Source organism: Ochotona princeps, chromosome 28 (genome assembly GCF_030435755.1).
Source record: "Ochotona princeps isolate mOchPri1 chromosome 28, mOchPri1.hap1, whole genome shotgun sequence".
In the NCBI taxonomy this organism is placed as follows: Eukaryota; Metazoa; Chordata; class Mammalia; order Lagomorpha; family Ochotonidae; genus Ochotona; species Ochotona princeps.
Window position 1 is genome coordinate 19,920,410 of NC_080859.1, and position 22,315 is coordinate 19,942,724.

A 22,315-nucleotide genomic window follows, 5' to 3' on the forward strand; every position below is an offset into this window, starting at 1 on the left:
CAATAAAAACAAATCTAAAATAATATCATTTATCCCCTTCCTCCTTAGTAATCTGAATCAGACTTTTTTTTAACTTTGCCCATTGACATTCAAATAAATAAATCTCATATTTAAGCGAGTGAGAAGTAATGCTAGGTGACACCTTTTCATAAAAAGACAGAGCTGGACAATGCCCTTCTTTGTGGTTGCATTCCCAGATGCTGCCTAGGAAGTGTGTGAAGAGATCGAGCCCCCACCATCATTCTGAACGTGAAAGCAGAGGCTGTCCTGTCGGAAGGGCAAAGGAGAACAGCATCACTCCCCGGGAATATCTGAGCCCCTGTGTGGACTTTAGCTTGTCCTTCTTGGGAACTGTATGTGAGAAAAACTGTTGCTTTATTTATTTTCATGTATTTCTGATACATGCAAACCAATTCTATCCCAATAAATGATAGAGGACACTTTTTGAAAAATACAAGGTGTCAGGTAGAAGTTTGATGTAACAGTTAAGACGCTGCTAAGGACACTTGAGTCCCAAATGCTTGGGTTTGAGTTCCACTCCATGCTAGCTTTCTGCCAGCATAGCCCTGGAAGGCAGTACATGACAGCTTGAGTAGCTTCGTCCCTACCACTCATGCAACACCCAGATTGATGTCCTGACTTCTGGATGCATCCTGACCCGGTCTTGAATGATGTGACCATGTAGAGATGGCACCAATGGGTGTGATCTCCCGCTCTCTCTACCTTTCAAACGAATACAGTAAACAAAAAGGTCTTATAGATATGATTCATATCATAATTATCAGATAAAAGAGTAATTTTAGTTAAGATCAAATACCTTACCTAAGATTCTGATTCACTAGCAACAAAATTAAAATAAAAGTTCATGAGACTACAGAGCTGATTTTCTTATTCTAAACAGATGACTGATTTGAAAGGCAAAATTATGAGGATATTTTTGTATCACATTTCAGAAAGACAAGTTCATCTTCCCAATAATCCTATTGACAAACCTTGAACAAAGGACACTGCTCTGGGGATCCTCTACTTTCTGGGGTCTTGTGGAATCAGTCTTCATTATCATTAATGATGCTCTCAGAATACTAAGACAAAATCACTTTTCACACATGGAGAAATTATTCAATGATGCTTCAAAAGATCAAGCTATAATGAACCATATTAGGATGATTTCTATCAATTAATTGATAAAATATTTGACAATGAATTTGTCCAAGAACGTTCTTTCACAGCAGAGATTGCCACAGACAAAAATCCAGTAGACAAATAAGGAGCTCAAAGGTTTCTGACTATGGGTGGATCTGACAGATAATAAGAACACTGCAGACGAGATCCTGGACTGCTAGATTATCTACTTAACTTGCAATCATTTCCCACAGGATGCCACACAGATTCTGTAAGAAACCGGAGTTTCAAAATACTCAAGTAAATGCCACTAGTGTCTTTTTACGAATTACTCAAGAAATTCAATGCCACAAAAAATATACCAAACTTTGAGTATGAAAGAGGAACTTATGATTTGTTTAACTACAGATCAAATATTTTAAAGAATATGACTGATAATAGCTTCTATTTGTCCACTGTTTTTGAGAAAACATTTTTTTAAAAAAAGTCCTGGCGAATCATTTCATTGCTGAGTTTAGGGGTCAGCATTTCAAGGACACCGATGAAGGCAAAAATTTCATCTGTTGCCTCTGTACCACTTGTGGATATACATATATAAGGAATCTCGTTATAGAATCTAGTCATTCAGGGATTGTCTTCTGCCTTGAATCACTGTAGTGTTCAAAGAACATAACAAGGGTGACTCCTTGATCCTTCCGATTGTCTAGGAGTTGACAAAACAAAATCAGAAGCTTCTACAGAGTTTATTTAATGGAAAATAATGACCCCCAAAAATAAACCTCAATGACACTATTGCTTATCAAACAAGTCTCTAGACAGCATTCTCATCTAGAGACTCACACACAAAAAAATAATTTCAATTATCATTCTTGGGTGTCATATTTCTCTTAGTATTGATTCTCAATAAACAACAAAAAGCTGTGTTCACTCAGATACACAAAGATGAGAAAACAATGACCTAGGATGGTAATCAGCTTGGCAATTAGGAGTATGCATATGGCTTGCTGAAATGCATGGTATTGTTAAGACAGAAGAAACCTCACGTAAAGACTACATGGTTCTCAGTAAGTTTGCTGTAGACACCTTTACAAGGAAAGGGGAAAATGTTGAGCTAGAAAGTTGGGGGTATGTTTTCCAGAAAGCTGAATAGTATTAAGCTATAGACCATAGGCATAAAACAAAATCTCAATGCTTGACTGCAAACCACTCATTACTGTAAAGTCTTTAGGAAAACATAAAAACTCAACCTTGAAAATCAATAAATAGCCCAATGAATTCAACTGAATCACCAGTGTTGACAAGAGAAACAAGATAGCCAAAGAGGAAAGGGGACTTGAGTGTCCCACCAAAGGAGGGAGCCCCATCATCAGGCGTCTATGACAGAGTATGGCGGGAGTTGTAGCCACACAGTTGGCACAGGATCCTCCCCATGGAGGCGAGTCCCCCATCAAAGTAATCTGGGAGGAAATTAGAAAGCACTTATTCACCTGAACAGAGTGGAAAACCTCAATTTCTTTCATGAAGTTAAGAATTAAATTTATAAATTTATTTTTTGACAAAATGATTAAGACTTCTGAGTTAAAATCTGTATTTTTAAAAAAGATTTATTTTTATTAGAAAGTCAGAATTGCAAGAGAGAAGGAAATACAGAGAGAAAGATCTTCCATCCTCTGATTTATTCCCCAAGCAGCTGTAAGGGCCAGAGCTGAGCTGATTTGAAGCCAGGAGTCAGGAGCTTCTTCCAGGTCTCCCACACAGGTGCAGGTTTCCAAAGCCATGGGCCATCCTCTACTGGTTTCCCAGACCACAGTCAGCGAGCTGATTGGGCAGCAGAGGAGCTGGGATACCAACCAGCACCCATATGAGATCCCCGCATGTGCAAGGTGAGAACTTTAGCCACTATGCTTACCGCATTGCACCCTAAAACCTAAATTTTATAAATGAAAGACTAAAAATATGTGGGTTTTGTGGATTGAGCCCTAGCTGCTATATTTCAATCCAGATTCCTGCTAATGCATGTAGAAAGGCATCAGGTATGGCCTAAGCACCTGGGTTCCTGCCAACCATGTGAAATCTGAATCAAATTCCTGGCTCCTGGCTTTGGCCTACCCAAGTCTTGGCTGTTGCAAGCATATGAGAAATGAATCAGTGAATGAAAGATACTGCTGCTTTTTGGTCTCTCTCTCTCTCCTTTTCTGTCCTCCTTTTAAATAAAAAAAATCCTTATAAATATTTTAAAATTTTAAAAAATGAAAATCAGATATTCAGTTGCTGTATCATAAGATGCCTAGCTGTTGTGAATAACTAAATTTAGAAACATAACAGCAAAAGGAGCGAATTCCTACCTCTTCACTTTAACAACAAAGTGCAAATGGGACAAATGCAACCAAATGTACTGAAGAGTAAATGTATGTTCAGAACTGGCAAAAATGAAAAACAAATCTGAAAAGTGGGAAGAGGTCAAATTGCTCTCAGAAATGATTTAATTCTGTTTACTGATTAAATCAAAGGTAGGCTTAAAGTGATTTAAACTACTGAGCAAATGTACTTCAGAATGAAACTAATAACTACTACTGAAGCATTATCACTTGAAATTATATTCAAGTATAATTCGACAACAAATAAGCAAATTACAATTTTGAGAAAAAATAGTATCTTGTCTTATTCAAATCTAGATGTTGATCCCAGCATAATAGACTAGTAACTAAATAGTCCCCTTGCATCTGCCGGGATCTCATATGTGTATCTTGCTGCTACACTTCCCATCCAGCTCCCTGCTTGTGGCCTGGGAAAGTGGTCAAGGATGGCCCAAAGGTCTGGGACCCTACATCCGTGTGGAAAACCAGGAACAAGCTCCTGGCTTCAGAACAGTTCAGCTCCAGCCATTGCATCCACTTGGGGAGTGAATCAGCGGATGGAAGATCTTCCTCTCTGTCTCTCCTCTCTCTATATATCTGACTTTGTAATAAAAAAATATATATATATTAAAAAATGAATACATAAATATTTTATTCTATCTGCAATTCAGTTATTAATTATGGAATTACATAACAAATTAAATCACATGCAGCTATGCACAAATGCAATTCATATGTGAGTTCTCTCTATATATACATATATATCATTCTCTCTCTCTCTCACACACACACACACACACACACACATACACACACACATAAGCACAATACATTTTTTTAAGAATACCTAAGTGAGTTATTGCACACAAATCCTCAGAGTGAGGAAAGAGTAGGAGCAAAACAGTAGGAGCCGAGGTTGTGGTCAAACCTCCACTTGCGACACCAGCATCCTGTGTGAGTACCAGATCAAATCCTAGGGGCTCGCTTTTGAATCCAGCTCCCTGCTAATGTGCACATGTGTGTGGGCAGGCAGCAGCAGGAGATGGCTGGCAAGCTTGGGTCTCCACCATCCACATGAGAGAATCAACTGGAGCTCTGGGTTCCTGGCTTCAGCTGGACTCAGCCTTGACCCTTCTGGCCTTCTGGGGAGTAAATCAGCAAATGGGAGATATCTCTTCTGTACCCCCTCTCTGTAATTCTACCTTTTAAATAAATAAGTAAATCAATGAAAACTAGCAGATACCTAACTTAAATGGAGAAGTCTTTAGGGCAAAGAAATAAAACTAATGAGGGAAGAAACTATACATACACCACAAATTTTTTTACAACCACCTTTTGTTTTCAAGGAACATAATTTGAAGGATTCTTAGATCATGTGAGTCTAAAATTGCTTTTGATTATCTTAAAATGATTGATAAATATCTCCCCTGTTATAAAATAGTCCTACATTTGCAGCAAGTCCTAATGAAATAAAAAGTATTTCCTACATTTAGAGTTAACTCTTTATAGAATGCTTAATATTCTATGTAGAGCGGCAATTAACGAGTTTGACTTATCAAGTAAAAAATAATTTACTTACAATTGTCTGATATCTTTGAAGAGAAATACTCCAAAAGACTTAAAATGCTGGCTTCTTTTAATTCTGGTTCTTCTTCTGGTTTGTCCATGAGTAAAGTGCTTTTTTGAGAATTTTTACAACCACAAAAACCAACTAAAGCAGTTTTTCGCAAATCAGAAGTGGCTGCATATAGGCAAACTTCAGCGAGAATTGTCATATAGGTAGTGACTATATTCCAAGCCCAGGAAAGGTCATCTACAATATTGCCTTCTTCCTGAAATTAGGAAATATGTATTGGATAACAGAAGTCCATTTGCTTTATTAAAAATTAAATACCTTCAACAACAAATACAACAAATACAAAAAGATCTTTAAATTTTATAGTTGCTAAAATATTATAAGTTAATATTTCCAAATGTATATACATTGTTAAATAGTTTCCAGAGTGTATAAAATATAGCTCGAAAAGTAAAAAATGTAAATAACTAAGTTTATAAAGAAAAATATAAACAGCTAATAAGCATAAAAAACAAACTTTCAATTTTCCTAATGATCAATGAAATATAAATTAATCTAATGCAACGCTGATTTATATTATACCTGCAAAACATTTTTGATATATAGTCCAATTCAAGTTTATGACATTTTCATATATCATTTGTAGGAATACAAGAAAGTTACATATTCTGTAGCAAAATTTAGACATCTGTTCCAAAAATATTATAGAAAGTGAGCAGATATTTACTCAGTAATTTAATGTGATTAATGTATTCTAGAGAAATAGTGGGAAATGCAGGTAAAGATTTTACCTGTAAGAATACCAGTTCAGGATTGCTTGTAATTAACTGTGTGTGGGGAGTTACAAACAAACTTAATGTTCAACAACAAAGAGTGGTTAAATATATACCCCCATTAAAACATAAATTAAAGAGCCTGGCAAGGTAGCCTAGCAGCTAAAGTCCTCGCCTTGAACGCCCCGGGATCCCATATGGGCGCCGGTTCTAATCCCGGCAGCTCTACTTCCCATCCAGCTCCCTGCTTGTGTCCTGGGAAAGCAGTCGAGGACGGCCCAAAGCCTTGGGACCCTGCACCCGCGTGGGAGATTTGAAAGAGGTTCCTGGTTCCTGGCTTCAGATTGGTTCAGCTGGAGCCTTTGCAACAACTTGGAAGTGAATCAATGGAAGGAAGATCTTCCTCTCTGTATATCTGCTCCTCTATATATCTAACTTTGCAATAAAAAATAAGTAAGTCTTTAAATATATATATAATAGTAATATATAATAACAATGGAAAAGTTACTTTAAATAGTAAATATACAGTTCCTGGCATGTTTAATTAAAATCACAAAGTTATGCATGTTATATGCCCTAATATAAATAATGAGAAAAAAAGTGAAAGACGTGTCTCTTCCTGTCCCCTTTCGCATGTCACTCAGCAGAGCTGTTACCTGCTTCTGCACAGACAGGATGCTCGTGAGAAAGTCCCGAAGCAGTTCCATCAAAGCCCTCAAGCAGGCCATGTGTAACTTGGCAGCCTCCCCGAGGACCAACAAAGCCAGGACTGAGTCCACCCTAGACATTTTATACATAAAATGAAAAAGATTTTAGTGTAAGATAGCCATAATGAAGCCTTAATCAAAAAATACTAGTCAGGCCCGGCGGTGTGGCCTAGCGGCTAAAGTCCTCGCCTTGAAAGCCCCGGGATCCCATATGGGCACCGGTTCTAGTCCCGGCAGCTCCACTTCCCATCCAGCTCCCTGCTTGTGGCCTGGGAAAGCAGTCGAGGACGGCCCAATGCATTGGGACCCTGCACCCATGTGGGAGACCTGGAAGAGGTTCCTGGTTCCCGGCATCGGATCGGCGCGCACCGGCCCGTTGCGGCGCACTTGGGGAATGAAACATCAGATGGAAGATCTTCCTCTCTGTCTCTCCTCCTCTCTGTATATCCAGCTTTCCAATAATAATAAAATCTTTAAAAAAAAATACTAGTCCAGAAGGAACAAGTTCTTAACTTGTTAGATACATTTATTTTGAAATGAATGGTGTGAACACTGATTATGATCAAAGGGTAAAAGAAAGACCCACATTTTGGAAAGATATTTAAGAGTAGAACAGTGCTTTAATAAAATAGAGAGTAATAAATGCCATACATGATCTCATCTTTTTATAGATCCGTTATGACAAGCAGTCAAGGGCTTTGATTCCAAAGCGTGTTTTTAACTTCTGCAATACACTCCATGGACTGAATTAAGACAGTGTTTCTTGTACAAAACAGAGAACACTTCTTTTAATGTCTTTCCATTCCCAAGTCTCGCAAATGTTTAGTGTTATTGCATTTTACCAAGGACATTATATATATATATATACATGCATCTCCTTAAATGAAAAGATATATATAGTATAAATGAAAGACTGCAAAGAAAGCTTTTTTTCAAAGCATTATGCAACAACTAGGAAATCACACCATAATTTTTTAGCCTTAAACATGTGTGTGTGTGTGAATAAGCTTTCAGAAAAATACATTTGATTAATGCTATTTTATCTAATGGAAAGAGATGTAGATTTAAAAGAAACTGGTGCATCTATATCATGAAATGTTATTCAGCCATTAAAAAGAATGAAATTCTACCATTTGCAACCAAAAAATCCCAACTAGAGGCCATCATACTCAGTGAAATCAGTAAATCCCAGAAGGACAAATCTCATATGATTTATCTGATATATGGCAGCCTTCAAGCAAAATAAAAACCAATAACTCTTTCAGTGCAAATTTTGTTGCATCTCATGGATTTTTATTTTTGTTGTTATTTTGATTTCCTCACATAAGTTTTTTTCTTATTAATGTTTTCACTGACTCATAGGTCGGACAGTAGCATAATTTGCTTCAAGAAGGTTTTTGATTTTCTTTTTCAATTCTTCAATGACACATTGGTCATTCAGTTGCATATTATTTAACCTCATGTTGTTGTAAATTTCCTATTTTTCTTCCTGTTTTTTATTTTGCTTCATGCTGTTCATTCAAGGAGATGCACAGTAATTATGTAACAGACTATCATATCCAGATGTGAAGATACAGTGCTGTCTGCGTTTAGCTCTACTTCCAAATCAAAGATGGACTCCCAATGTAACTTAAATATATCTTGACAATAGGATGCTGGACTCTCTGCCACTGTCCATACCTATAGTGCCAGGATACACTTAAATAGAAGAAAGACGAACTTAGAACTGTTTATGAATGACTATAATGTTGTAACAATACAGGGGAAATCAGTGGGAGGAGAGAATTTGGGGAGGGATCAAGGGAAATTCCAAAGCCTATGGGACTGAATCATAAAGTAATAAAATTTTAAAAGTTTAAAAAAGAAAAGGAAAGAATAAATAAAGTTTCAAATCTAAAATTTATCTGGAGCAGTTTTATTGACTTTAATTATAGGCTATTCATAAATTAAAATTTGATACATTTTATAAGTACATATATTTGATTTTCAAAACTGATAGATCAGTCAGTTCAAGCTCATCATTATTTCCTTATTTAAGATCTATCTGTCTATCAGCTCCCTACTTACTTAAAAGGCTAGAGGCCAGCACAATGGCATTCCGAGTAAAGCTGCCGCCTGCAAAGCCAGCATCCCATAGAGGTGCTGATTCAGTCTCAGCTGCCCCATTTCTGATCCAGCTCCCTACTAATGCAACAAGGAAAGCAGGGAAGGACAGACAAGCCAAGTGTGTGTGCTTGTAAACCTGCATGGGAGACATGGAAGAAGTTTCTGGACCATCTCAGCTCTAGATGTTGTAGCCACCTGGGGAGTGAATCAGTGGAAGAAACATCTCTCTCTCTCTCTCTCTCTCTCTCTCTATCTATCTATCTATCTCCTTCTCTCTTCTCTTTCTCTCTTTTTTTCTCTCCCCCCTTCTCTCTGCCTTTCAAATACATAAATTTTTAAAATAAGAAAAAAAGTGGGGGAGCAGGTTGCGAGACAGAGCAAAAGAAGTCTTCTTGTGCATTCTCTTCCCAAATAGCAGCAACAGCCATGTCTGGACCAATCTGTAGTCAGGATCCAGGAACTACAGCTGAGTCCTCCACATTGGGATCAGGGACACAAGCATTTGGGCAACCCTCACTCTCTTTCCAGATGCATTAACAAGAAGCTGGGTTGGAACTAAAACAATCAGGCCCAGGAAAGGAACTCTGCAATAGGTTGCTGAGTGGTAAGCAGTGGTGTAATCCATTGTGCTATAACTCTGGACACTTGCATTATTTTTCAAAAGGAAACATATCTCTGATCCTGGGAATTAAGGCTAATTCTTTATATTTGAGATGAGCTTTACAGATTCTGATGTGGTTACACATAATTAGCTCACTTGTTTCGAACAACCATTTTGGACACATTTTAAGACACATTATAATTTACCTTTCAAGCTAGGTTAATTGTAACTAAAGTCTTCTCCCTTCTATGACTATTTCAGGTTTTGTAAGTCTGCTTTTCCAAACCACTGCTTCTGTGCTTCAATATTTATCCTTCCTGTGCCATGTGCTGCCATGTAGTACCGTTTGTTCCCTTACTCATTTCTAACAGAGACTGAACTGTATTCAACATGGTAAAATATCCATTTAAAGTCATCTCTTAGGATGGAGTTTCCTAATCCAAGAAGTGATTAGCTGCCTGTATGTATTTGTTAAAAGTAACAACATATCTGTATAAATCAAATATGTGACTTAAAAAAAAAGATTTGTGTATTTTACTTGGAAAGTCAGAGTTACAGAGAGAAACAGAGAGATCTTTCATCCACTGGTCCACTCCCCAAGTGGCTTCCACACTAGCCTCTGGGTCTCCCTTGTGGGTGCAGGGGCCAAAGCCATCTTCTGTGCCTCTCCAGGCTGTGAGTATGGAACCAGAACGGGAAGTGGCAGCATCCAGGACATGAATTGGTGCCCGTAGGACACCAGCAGATGAAGAATTAGTCTGTTATACCACCAATCAACCCCCCAAGAGTGCGAATTTTATTGTACCTAAAAATAACTCAATAAATTTGACTTTTAAAGAACTTTCCAAATTCCCAATGTGGTTGGAATAGCCACAAAGTAGAGATTCCGTCTGTGGAATAGCTATGGAAGCATATTATGAAAACTGGCCAGGAAAACTATTGTTTATCAGGCTAACAAAAAAAAAATTGAACTTAGATAACAAGGACTCAGAATTCAATAAATTGATTATTAAGTTGATATTTTTGTATGGCCTATGATACTATGATACTATAAATATCAAAATGGCCTTGGGCAGAAGATAAGTTTTCCCACTCCTGACAGATGATCAAAGAACCAACAAGAAATTCAGGAAAGTAATGCCTCTGCTTGAGAAGAATCAAGGAAGATTACTGACAAAAATTTTTGTTTGGGTTTGGTGAGACTGTCACATGAGCAATGTTACATAATGATTAGGGTCAAGGGCATAGACAATGCAGATATTAACGATCAAGCTGAAAATCAAAGTCCTTGAAGTCCACACAGAACAACTGATCCACATGGATGGAAATAAACTTGGAGAAACACTTGCCATGTAGATATAGTAGGACTGTCGGAATTGTTTGGAATATATTCATGGAGCACATTAAATTGGCTCTTTGGCTTTGGGAGATTTACATTTTATGCATTATGCTGCTCAACTGAATTGCCATACTGCATTTCTCAGCAGTTTTCATTGCGTAATAATTCAATTATAAACACAATTCATTATTTTGATGTTACATGTGAAAGCCCTTTAGTGGCTTGAGCTATCTCCCCAGAGCAAATGGGGCAGTTTATAAAAGGCTAAACCAGAGGGAGGAGCATTGAGAATATGGAGCATCATATAGAATTTAACCATCGTAAATGTAAATCTGCCTTCCAGCAGGCTGCTTATCTCCAGCTCTGGGCAGATACAGGCTAACCCTTGACAGCTTGGGGCAGGGGGTGTCCATTGCCATTCTCTTTCTCCTATTTCCTTGTGTTTTATAGCCATTGCCTTAAGTACAACCTTTGCTCAGTTTTTCCCCTCTCCATCGATGAGCTTCCTAAAGTTTGTTCCTGAATCTTGAATTTCAGGTTCAGCAGACACCCTGTGTTTCTCGCCTTTTTGTCTCATGTTGTATGAGTGGTACGAGTGATGTGGTGCAAAATCAGGCAGAGAGACACACAATGAATTGTAGACTGAATCACAGTGTCACAAATGGGCATACGAGAACCACTCACTTCTACAGATAACCAAATTTTTGCCACTATCAATGTCTTCTGATATTTAATTGAATGGCCTCCCTTTGCATTTTAAGTACCTGAACATTTATTCTTCACTATGTTACTTTCCTGATGTGCATGGCAAATGAAGTCATTCAATTTACTGCCACATTGAATTTCAGACACATGATTGGCTTCCACAAAATGTCACAATTCCAAGGCAATATAGTCCAGCAAATCCTGCTGAAGTCTTGCTTTACTGCCAGGCCCTGAGGCCTCTACATTTCTGCTTCCTTCTAAATGCATTCAACTCTCTTTACCTCTTCACAAGAATCCAGCACTATTCCAGGAATACATGAGACCAATGCTAAGTATCTCCAGCCATGCAAAAGAATTTCCATCTCAATTTTGTTAAATATACAGTTCATTTTGTTTTAGCTGGAGTAACAACTTCTTCAAGGTTATGTAGGCTGTCATAGAAATAAATACCATGCGGGCAGATCTTGTGCCACAGTAGATTAAATTGTGACTTGGGACATTTACATCTCATGTAACGTGCTGGATTCAATGCCACTAACTACACATCCAAGCCTGATTCTTATTAATATGCCCAGCAGGCAGAAGACAATAATTAAAGTGCTCAGGCTCTGCCTCCCACTTGAGAGACCTGAATTGAGTTCTAGTTTCCTAGCTTTGGTCCAGCTCAATGGAAAACTTTTTCTCTCTCTCTTTCTCTCTCTCTCTCTCTCTCTCTCTCTCTCTTTCTCTGTCACTCTGCCTTTCAAAACCATAGATAAATATGTCCAAAATATTTTGTAATTAGAATAGTTCATTTTAAAAAATATTTATATTTTACTAGAAGAATAGCTAGGCAAATAATTAACTTAGACAAATCTCTTCATTTTAACAATTTCATTGGCTAGGGTAATTTTTTTTAAGAAGAAAATACATCCTTTCTTGTAAATTGATTTGGAAAGCTATATATAAGAAATAGAATGAAAACATCTGGCAATACTCTTTCCCAGTTATTTTTTCCTTTCTATTACAAGCATTGTTTTACCAGTTTCTCGTTTGTTCCTCTGTTATTTCATCATTGCATAAAGGCTGTCATCCCTCCTTGATGATTTCCTGAATGTCTTTCCAGGAAAAGGAAAGTCAGGATTCATGAGCCTGGCTACATCTCAAAGCAGCCACCTGTTTTACAAGGTAATCCTTCTGGGACAACCCTGGGGTCATGCATTGGAAAGTGTCAACGCTAAACTGGCCCATCACCAGCTTGGCCTCAGTCTCTTCATTTTAAAAACCAGGAGTAGTTTTATATTATCTCTAATCCACCTAATCCTATCAAACATAGAGATTTTTTAAAAGCTAATCAATGTCTACGTTCTACCTGAAACACAGACCATTAGCAAATTAAAGATATGTTGATCTGTTGCAATACAACCTAAAAATTAAAGAAACAATTGACTTCCAGAATTAGAAATTCTTAATCAGCTACTTTTCAATGTTTCAGTATATCTTTAAGCTTACTTGCTAATTGTTCAATTTTTTGTAAACACATTTGACAATCATGAAATATTGGTTATGTACGTTAAACTATGATTTTATTTATTTAAAAACTGTTCTCTGGGAGCTAATGTAATTCTAGTTCTTTATTCTTTTGAAAAATAAATCTTTCACGTAAATCTCCTACTACCAATGCTTTGTGGGTTAAGTATGGACTGAAGGAACCATCATGGCTTCCAGAATACCCTAATTTATACCACTGAGGACCTTAGTATTATTGCTATTAGAAGCTCTATATTTAAAATGCATTCCCAAAATTATAATAGAGGTCTTCAAAAAAATCTGGTGGGAAGATGTATGTTATGAAAAAAAGCTCTGTGGATTTCAAAACATTTGTCACTCAAACAATCTAATTGTTAGGTCCATTTTTCCAGAAACATTTGAATTACCTTTGGAATATGTGCTATGTACAGAATAAATATATTCTATTTTAACTTTTGTTTTCTTATTTATAAACACAATCTCATGACACTTGAAAAGCTGCAATACTGAGTAGGTTTATCCCGTCAAACTAACAGAATAAGTTCTCTTCTAAATGAAGCTACTTCATTTAGCACACAGTTAGGAACCCATGTGAGGGGCCCTTATTCCATGCTGGTGTAGCTGAGTTTTTGTCCTGGCTGCACTTGTAAATCCAGCCCCTACTACTGTGGGTCCTGGGAAGCAGCAGGTACTTGGACTTCTGCCATTCACGACCACTCACTGTTGCCAACATGGGGGAAATGAATCAGTCAGATGTGAAACTGCTGTTTCTCTCTGTTTCTGCTTTCAAAATGAAAGTGAACATATCTTTGAAAATATTTAAAGAAAGAATTAAGCCTCAAAGTTTTAAAAACTACCAAAAAGAGAAAACAAACCCACGCCACACACTCTCGAACCTTAGCGTGATCCGGTATCCTACTAATATCCAAACTAAGAAAGAAAATGTTTTCCGTTCATAAAGAACCCTGGACTCTTCATAGGAGCTATTGAGGGCTGCATGTTTGACACGCGTGAAGGCGTCTGGTGAGGGACGGGCTGACAAGGCACTTCGAAACCAGAACTAGAGGCAAGGATTGCACCGCAGCCGATGAATCCAAACCTCGCAACACCCACTCAAGCCCCCATCCAGCAGAAGACGGATGACCCGGGCGGGGCATGGGTCCCTGTCTCTCATGTGGGAGGCCCACTCAAGGCTCTGGTCTAGTCCACCAGCTAGACTGGTGCAGTCATCTGGTTGATGAGACTTCTCTCCATTGCACTCTCTCTCTGTGCCACTTTTCTCTTTTTGTTACTTTACCTTTCAAACAACTAGCAGGGAGAAAAAGAAGAAATGTAAAGTGTATGTATGTATGCATGTATGATAATTAAATGTTCAGCTTGTTATGGCTTGATAGATTATTTTTAGAATTGTTAGCATTGGGAAAGCAATCCAAAAGTTATAATCCTCGGTATTAGAAAGGGATGCCCTTTGATCAATGTCCACAGAAATACTCCTTTAGTGTTCCTCACTACAATAAAGGACATATTTGACAGGACTGTATCTAATAATCTCAACAGTAAAGACATAAAAGTGTGTCCTTGAAGATCAGGACAAAACAAAGACTCTTCTTCCATCACTCCAGTTCATTTAACAGAGCAAGAGAAAGAAGAAGCATCCAGCATCCAGATAGGGAGAGTTACATTTTCTGCAATTGCTGACACAACCTTAAGACAGAAAATTCTAAAAAAGCTACCAAAAAGTTTTAGGAACCAATACCATTTCTACCCACTAACACAAACTGTCTAAAAAAAAACCCAATAATCTTATTTATCAAATTTTTTTTAAAAAGATTTGGAAGTAAATTTAAGTATGTGAAGATCTGTATACCAAAAAGTATAAAATATTAAAGGAGGAAATTGATATAAAAATTCTGATTTCAAGGTATCAAGGTATATTATAAAACTATCACAACAATATGATATTAAAACCAACAACAACAAAATAGATAAATGAATGAAACAAGATAGCCCAGGAAAAAAATAAACAATTACAGTCAATTGATAGTTGACAAAGGCACCAGAAATACATAAGAGAGATTAGTCTGTTTAAAAATTTGTGTTAGAAAAATAAATTATCTATATGCAAAAGAATTAAATTGGGCTTATTTCATAACTTATACAAAAATAGAATAAAAATAACTGAAGACTTAAATTTAACATTTGAAACTCTAAAACTACTATAAGCAAACTTAGGAGAAAACATCCATGAAATTGTTCTAGAAAACGATATTTTAGATATGAATCTTTGCACAGAAATGAACAAATGAGCCTGTTTCAAACTCAAGACCTTCTGCATGGTAAACTAAAAATGAATAGTGTAAGGAGAGATTCTATGTGCTTGGAAAAAATATATGGAATCCATACATATAATAGTTTAAACATAGGCAAAGTATTTAAAAAGGCATTTCTCAAGAATGTACAAATGACCAATTGAGAGATGAAACATGTTCCATATATGTCATTAATCATCAGGGAAATGCAAATTAATACCATCACAACAATATATAACCTCATATCAGTTACAAGAAGACGGAAGACAAATGTGGGGGAGGATTGAAAAAAGAAACACTAGTACACTTGTATTGGGAATGGGATACAGCCCCTTGGGGAAACAATATTGCAGTTGCTTAGAAAATTAAAGATAGACCCACAATTACAATCTGGCAGTCCCACACTTGCTCATGTATCCCAGGCAAATGGATCAGTTGAAGAGATTCCTGTACTCTCATGTTCATGGTAGTCAAAACATAGAATCAATCTTTCATCGACAGATAAAAGAGTAGAGAAAAGGGCATATACACACAAAGGAATATTATTTAGCTTTAAAAAAGAGAATTCTGATATTTGCAACAACACAAATGAAATTGCAAGACGTTAATCTAATTGATATAAACCAGACACACACACACACACATAACATGCTGAATGATTTCACAAACATGTGGATTTGAAGTAATCCACACTCAGGAGTAGGAGTTTAGCCTAGTGCTTAGGATGTCAGAGTTCTCACGTCTGACTCCCATCTCCTCCTCCTGATACAGCTTCCTGCTACAGCAAACCCTCAGAGGCATCAGGAAATGGTTCAAGAACTAGACTTCTGCTATCAAGGTAGAAAACCTAGGTGATAGTCCTGGCCCCCCAGGTTGGCACCGCCCAGCCCCAGCTGTTGAGGGTGGTTTGGGAAGTGAACTACTAGAAGCGCACACCCTCCTTTTTACTTAAATAAGTAAATAAATAAGGAATAATATTTTAAAATTCAAACTCATAGAAGTTGAAACTAGAATCACCAAAGATTTGGATTGGGAGAAGTCATTACAGGAAAGGGGAGATAATACACAAAGGGTTTAAAACTTCAGCTAGACAGAGTAAGTTCCATGGACAGCCTGCATAGCAAAGTAACTACATCTGATATTATACTACATTTCTAACTCCTCAAAGAGTACATTTTAAATGTTCTCACCACAAAGAAATGCCAAGCATGTGGAACAGCGATAGGTTAATTAGGTTGATAAAATTATTAACAATATGTTCGTTTAACACAATACCACCTTGTACTCCATAAATATAAACCATTCTTGTTTGTCAATTAAGACAACTCTGTCCTTCCATTGAACCCTATGTACAGAAGGACATTACCATTCATCAATCAAAGTTAATTTCCATTCTGTTACAATTAAGACATTAAAGAAATTGAATCCTAATATATTTCCTCCAAGGATGATAAACTGTACTTCTGTACTTGCTGAACAACGTGGAGAATAAAAATTGTCTAAAATACAAGGTAGACTCCTCAGTAACAAATTTTATGTACTATAGGCAAGTTGCTCAATGCAAGGACATTTCCAAAAGCTCATAGAAGATGAACTAGAATGGTAAGTTTGCTTCACCGAAAAAAAAAAAATGTGAAATCCATGCATCTGAGGGAAGCCCAAACGTTTAAAATTCACATTATGACAATAATGCCTAGACTGAGAAATTTATTTGTAGTAAATAAGCTTCTTTTTTTTTTTTCATTTCGCCAAAAGCTTTTGGAAAGTACCCTTGGATATCCATGCACAACTAGCAAAGAGAGAGAGAGAAGTACCCTTGGATATCCATGCACAACTAGCAAAGAGAGAGAGAGAGAGAGAGAGAGAGAGAGAGAGAGAGAGAAAGTGATAAGAAAAAATTATTGATGAAATGAACTAATAAAAAATATATAAATTCTATTCGCCTTTGGAACTGAGCTTATAAATTCGTTTCATAGTCAACCGAGGTGTGATTAACATTTAAGCTCAAAGGTTACTGAACGCTTTAGAGTGAGCGCTCCTCCGCGAGCCCCCTGGATTGACAGGCCTGCCCTCACCAGCACTTCCTGCGAAGCTGGGTTTTGCACGGGATGAGGTGATGGAGGACGTCACTCAGCCGAGGGCTGTCCCTCTGAACACAGGTCCATGCGGCCACACAGTGCCAGAGCAGGTGCGTAACTTCATACCCTCTCTGTCCCTGAGAGCAAGGCAAAGAGCAGTGCTGACGATTTCAACAAAGGCAAAGCTAAACATGAACTACGAAGGTTTTAAAAAAATACTTAGTCTCTAGTACCTCCTGCTGCACCAAGTGGAACAGTTCCCATAGCCATATGTCTGTGTCTATGGATAGTTAACCTGAACCTAACGCATACATTGTGCGTGTGGATGCCCGTGTTCCACGACATCAGCCACACAGGATAAACCATATGCTGAGTCACAGTGTGCGTCTTCAATTCAGTGTCGCTTTGCTTCCTCTGGCAGGTGAAGGAGCGACCTGAGGGCTAGCAGAGCATTGTTAGTGCGCTGTGGACTGGAACTCCGGGCCACGTGAAGTACACCAACCGGCCACAAGTGGGTGGTGAACAATCAGCTCTGTTCTTAGTGTTCAGAATCCTCCAGAGTTCCATCTCTAGATTCATCTGGGCAATGACTCGAGCTGGCTTTCAAAGGCCCTCTCAGTACAACTGTGTTAACCTGAGAAACAGGATTTGAATCATACTGCAATGATCCCACGTTGAAAAAGCTGTGACTCGGTCTAACTGAACTCCTAGAAATGATTTATAACTAAACTGCGGTACAAAATGTCCCACATGTTACCATCTTTATGTGGCTAACCCCATTAGAATGTTCACTGGTTTCCAGAGAACTGTTTGGGAGGCAAAACAGGTGAACGCTATTGGAAATGCAGACCCGGTGAAGCAGTGGGCTGCGTTTTGGCTGAGTTTCAATATGCCTTCTCCAAAGAGCTATGTTGCTATTATCATGTGACAGCTGTGGTTAGAAAATTCATTTGTGCTAGTGAGGGAAGCACAGGGCGGAAAACTCCACCCAGACTTCAGACCCTGTAACTCTCAGAGCTAATTAAAGTGTACCATTTGTCAAAATCAGAGGGAACCCTCTGTCTAGTTCACTTAAAAGGACATCACATAAAGAAGTGGGGTCCAGCAGCGGCAGCAGGAGGGCAAAGCAAATTTCCTATTCTTAAGTAGAGCCAGCTGTCATACTTTATGTGCCCTAATGTGCAAATTCTACAGAATTTTCAAATAAAATTTAGCAGCAACAACTTCAAGCACAAATTTTAAAATTGTAAAAAAAAAAAAAAAAGCATATATTTTGCAGTGGCCACGGAAGACCCTCTATGGACATTTTAGCATTATCAGAGGATAAAGGCTGTAGGAATGAAAATAAAACAATATATAAAAATATTTACCACTCTCTTTCGTTTTACAAAACGAGAAAAGGAAATAGCCGTCATCAGGGGCCAGTATCGTGGCATAGTAGATAAAGTTATTTCCCTCAATGTCAGCATCCCATGTGGGTTCCCTTTCAAGTTTTGGTTGCTCCCACTCCGATCCAGCTCCCTACTAATGTGTCTGCGAGGCCAGATAGCACAATTTCTTGGGCCCCTGCATCCAAGTAGGAGATGTGGATGAAGCTTCCGGCTCTAGTCTGACCCAGCCCCAGCTACTGCAGCAGATAAAAAATTCTCTCTCAATAACTCTGCTTTTTGAATAAATATGCAAAATCTTTTTTTAAAAAAAAACCTCTTTGTCAGTGTCAGACATTTAAGTTTTTATTCTGAAGCACATCAATTTTTAAATTTGTAAATGGTCACATGGTTCACTGCACTTGTAGAATTATGGCTTATGACATGCCAAGAAATTATACAGACAGGACAGATAGCTTTCCCTAAAGTTGGTCTGTAATGTCTTGGTTTGAAATTAAAGATTTTTATATGCTAAGAATGATTTTAATTCCTCAATTTGAACTATTTTTGTTTTTCTCAGTTGTTTTAATAACATATTAAATGTTATTTATATAAATAATAGAGGCACAAATATGACAATTGTTTTTATGAATAACCCACAATTTGCACACTTTTCCTTTAACGAAAAGAACTTTAAACTATTCATTTGTAAGTCTTCCTCAATTTGGTTGCACCATTTAAATGGCTGAGATGGAACCATCAGGAAGAATTACCATTTTTTTACTACATGGCATAACCTTCGTTTAACCTAGTGGTTCTGCATATGGGCCTGCCTGTCTGGTCCACTATCCAGGGACCGTGAGCATGGTTAAAGGAAGTGAGCGGAGCTTCTTGCACACCCACCCCACAGCTAAATCCATCTCCAGCAATGCTTACTGAATTGACAGGCACAACTATTTCATCACGATAATCCTATGTGATCCAGCAACCAGCATGATATACGCACCGTATCATGATTCAAGCTCCCAAATGATTCCTGGTTTCTGATAAGGCTAAAAATTGATCCAGAACGGAGTTCTCTTTTACAAATAATTTCTGAGGTTTTCAGGATAAATTGTGCATTTGAAAGGATGTTTGGATGCTGATTATATGATTCCCCAGCAAAACAAAGTGCTATTGTAAAAATATGAGAAACGTTTTATTAGCACCTTGTGTTTGTTTCATTTATCTTTTAGTTATTAATTACGTGCTATACAAAGAAGTCAAAACACCTGTACAGTTCCCCTTTGGGCAAGGTTTAGAATACTATGTCTGCCACCTGATGGTGCAATGCAAAACTACAACATAAATTCCTATGTAAGAGTTCACATAATTGAGGAACTGATTGCACTTTGGTTGGATTCCCAATTAAATATTGTTATTGCTCAATAAGGTTTGCAATCGTTCATTAGAAAATAAATCAAGTTGGGCCCGGCGGCGTGGCTTAGCGGCTAAAGTCCTCGCCTTGAACGTCCCGGGATCCCATATGTGCGCCGGTTCTAATCCCGGCTGCTCCACTTCCCATCCAGCTCCCTGCTTGTGGCCTGGGAAAGCAGTCGAGGATGGCCCAAAGCTTTGGGACCCTGCACCCATGTGGGAGACCCGGAATAGGTTCCTGGTTCCCGGCTTCGGATCGGCACAGAACCAGCTGTTGCACTCACTTTGGGAGTGAATCATCGGATGGAAGATCTTCCTCTCTGTCTCTCCTCCTCTCTGTATATCTGACTTTGTAATAAAATAAATAAATCTTAAAAAAAAAAAAAAAGAAAAGAAATCAAGTTGAAATAAAATACTTCATCCATAATGGGTACTTTGGAATTGTAATCCTTCCGAAAAAAAAAATCTTTCCGTATAGCTCAACATTTTGCAGTTTCATTTATTTTCAAGATATTCTTACCACTGTTTTTTAAAGGCACAGATTTTTAAACGTAGCAAAAAATGTCATTTAACTTAAGTTTGTGATATTTAGAGGAATCATCCTAGTGCTGTTATTCTATAAACGTTTAGACATTCTTTGAGTAATGGAAAAAATAATAACATTTATTGCATCCATCAAAAATCAAACGTTTTGAGTTCCCCCAAGACTCTTTTCAGAATATTATCTTCTCCCCATTTTCAGGTTGCCTCAGCCATATGAGTAAGACACCCTCGGGCTGCATTCATTTTCCCCAGTTCCAACCCAGTTTTCCAGCCATCTGCTGGGTACACGTGCTTGTACATGAAGGTAAAATCAGAATCCCAATATTTTTCCAAATCTTGGAAAAGAGATTTGGAAAAAAAAAGTCAAGAAAAGAAAGTTTAGCTTTCTCCTAAATTCTTCACTTCCCTTTACCTATAGATTCGACTGCAGCCAAGCCTGATCTCTACTGAATAACTTTCAGATTAATTTGGCTGTATGCTAGTCCCCTTGAAAACGTCCACACATATAACATCTCTCCTCTGCAAATATCAGCGCAAACCGGCCTCCTGCTCCACTCTCCCGCCTCGGCCCAGGCCAGCGTCTACGCTGTCATTGGAGTCACCATTTTCAGACACGAGTCTAAGGATCTGATAGTCCATAGTGCTAAGGAATTGTGGGATCAGCAAGGCCACACACTGAGGTAGGTAGGGAAGTTAGAAGTCAAGTACAGAATGGCAATGGTCAGCCTCTACAAGAGGCATTCTGTGTGTGGAGGGGTGAGGGCCGGGAGGCGGGCAGTGCACGAAAACGAGAAGGATGGTGGTGGAAGAGGCACAAGGCTTCAGCCACGGGAGGAACGGGTTCCAGCGAGGGACAGGAGGGGGCTGATGATAGGAGGAAGCCAGTAGGGTTTGAACTGTTAACACAGATAACAAGTCTGTGTTTGAGGGCACAAGAGCTGCACAAATGCATCTGGCCCAGGAGCTTTGCTCTCCAACACTGCATCTATTCCCTGTCAAGAAAGATCAACACAGCTTATGCACTGTACAATGACAGGCCATGGTGTCAAAATACAACGTGAAAGGTTTATATGTATGAAAAGCACGAGGGATTCTACCGCATAAGAACGGCTGAAGACGAAGCAGTGCTTGTTGAAAACCTTCTAGGTGACCGTGCAGGAAATATATATAAAGCCGTAAGAAGATCAAATAGCCAATCTGTCAAGAGAGCACAGAACACAGCAGTTTGTGTTGCATCCATAAATGCTTAAGAACCCCAAGGAAAATTAACCATTTTATTATTACATTCAGTTTTGATAAAACAACTTCAAATTCACTTAATGATGTACGCTTTTGAAATGACCTAAGTGCATTTACATCAAGATTGAAGTTTCAGTTCAAAGAATTTTTATAAATCATAGGTGCATCATATATAACGACCAATGCTGAGTTCTGTTTTGCTCTATATCCTTTCAAATGGTATTGTCAAATTGCAAGCCATGCTCCTTAAGTTGAGTTATAAAATCATTTGAAAGAAGAGTATGAAATAAAAGAAAACATAGTGATACAGGGCATCTTGCCCCTTTTGGTATCTAAGTGGATGTATTTTATGTGTATGTAAGATAAAAATGCAAAGGCTGTTGTTATCTATAGGTCTTAATCAAAACAGTCTATAAACAGGTTTTAGGCAGTTCTGAAGATCATTCTGTCAGTCCGTGATGTGCTGGACTAAGCTTCCCAGGCCCCCAGGAGACGGTGTCACAAAATCAAAACTTACTGAAAAATTGAAAATTAAAGCTTACAAATTAAGAACTGTAAAACCCCTGAT

At 38.0% G+C, this 22,315-nt stretch overlaps 1 protein-coding gene across 3 annotated transcripts in view; it reads right to left on the bottom strand.

Moving 5' to 3' along the window:
- TMEM232 (transmembrane protein 232) overlaps nucleotides 1-22,315 on the bottom strand; it is a 151,226-nt gene that overhangs the window by 100,547 nt on the left and 28,364 nt on the right. For all 3 annotated transcript variants that reach the window (XM_058656316.1, XM_058656318.1, XM_058656317.1), the window contains exons 6-10: nucleotides 21,606-21,705; nucleotides 19,556-19,722; nucleotides 17,180-17,319; nucleotides 6,485-6,608; nucleotides 5,059-5,311 (exon numbers count right to left, since the gene is read on the bottom strand). In XM_058656316.1, the coding sequence (XP_058512299.1) occupies nucleotides 5,059-5,311; nucleotides 6,485-6,608; nucleotides 17,180-17,319; nucleotides 19,556-19,722; nucleotides 21,606-21,705 (784 nt within the window). The remainder of the gene's footprint in view (nucleotides 1-5,058; nucleotides 5,312-6,484; nucleotides 6,609-17,179; nucleotides 17,320-19,555; nucleotides 19,723-21,605; nucleotides 21,706-22,315) is intronic.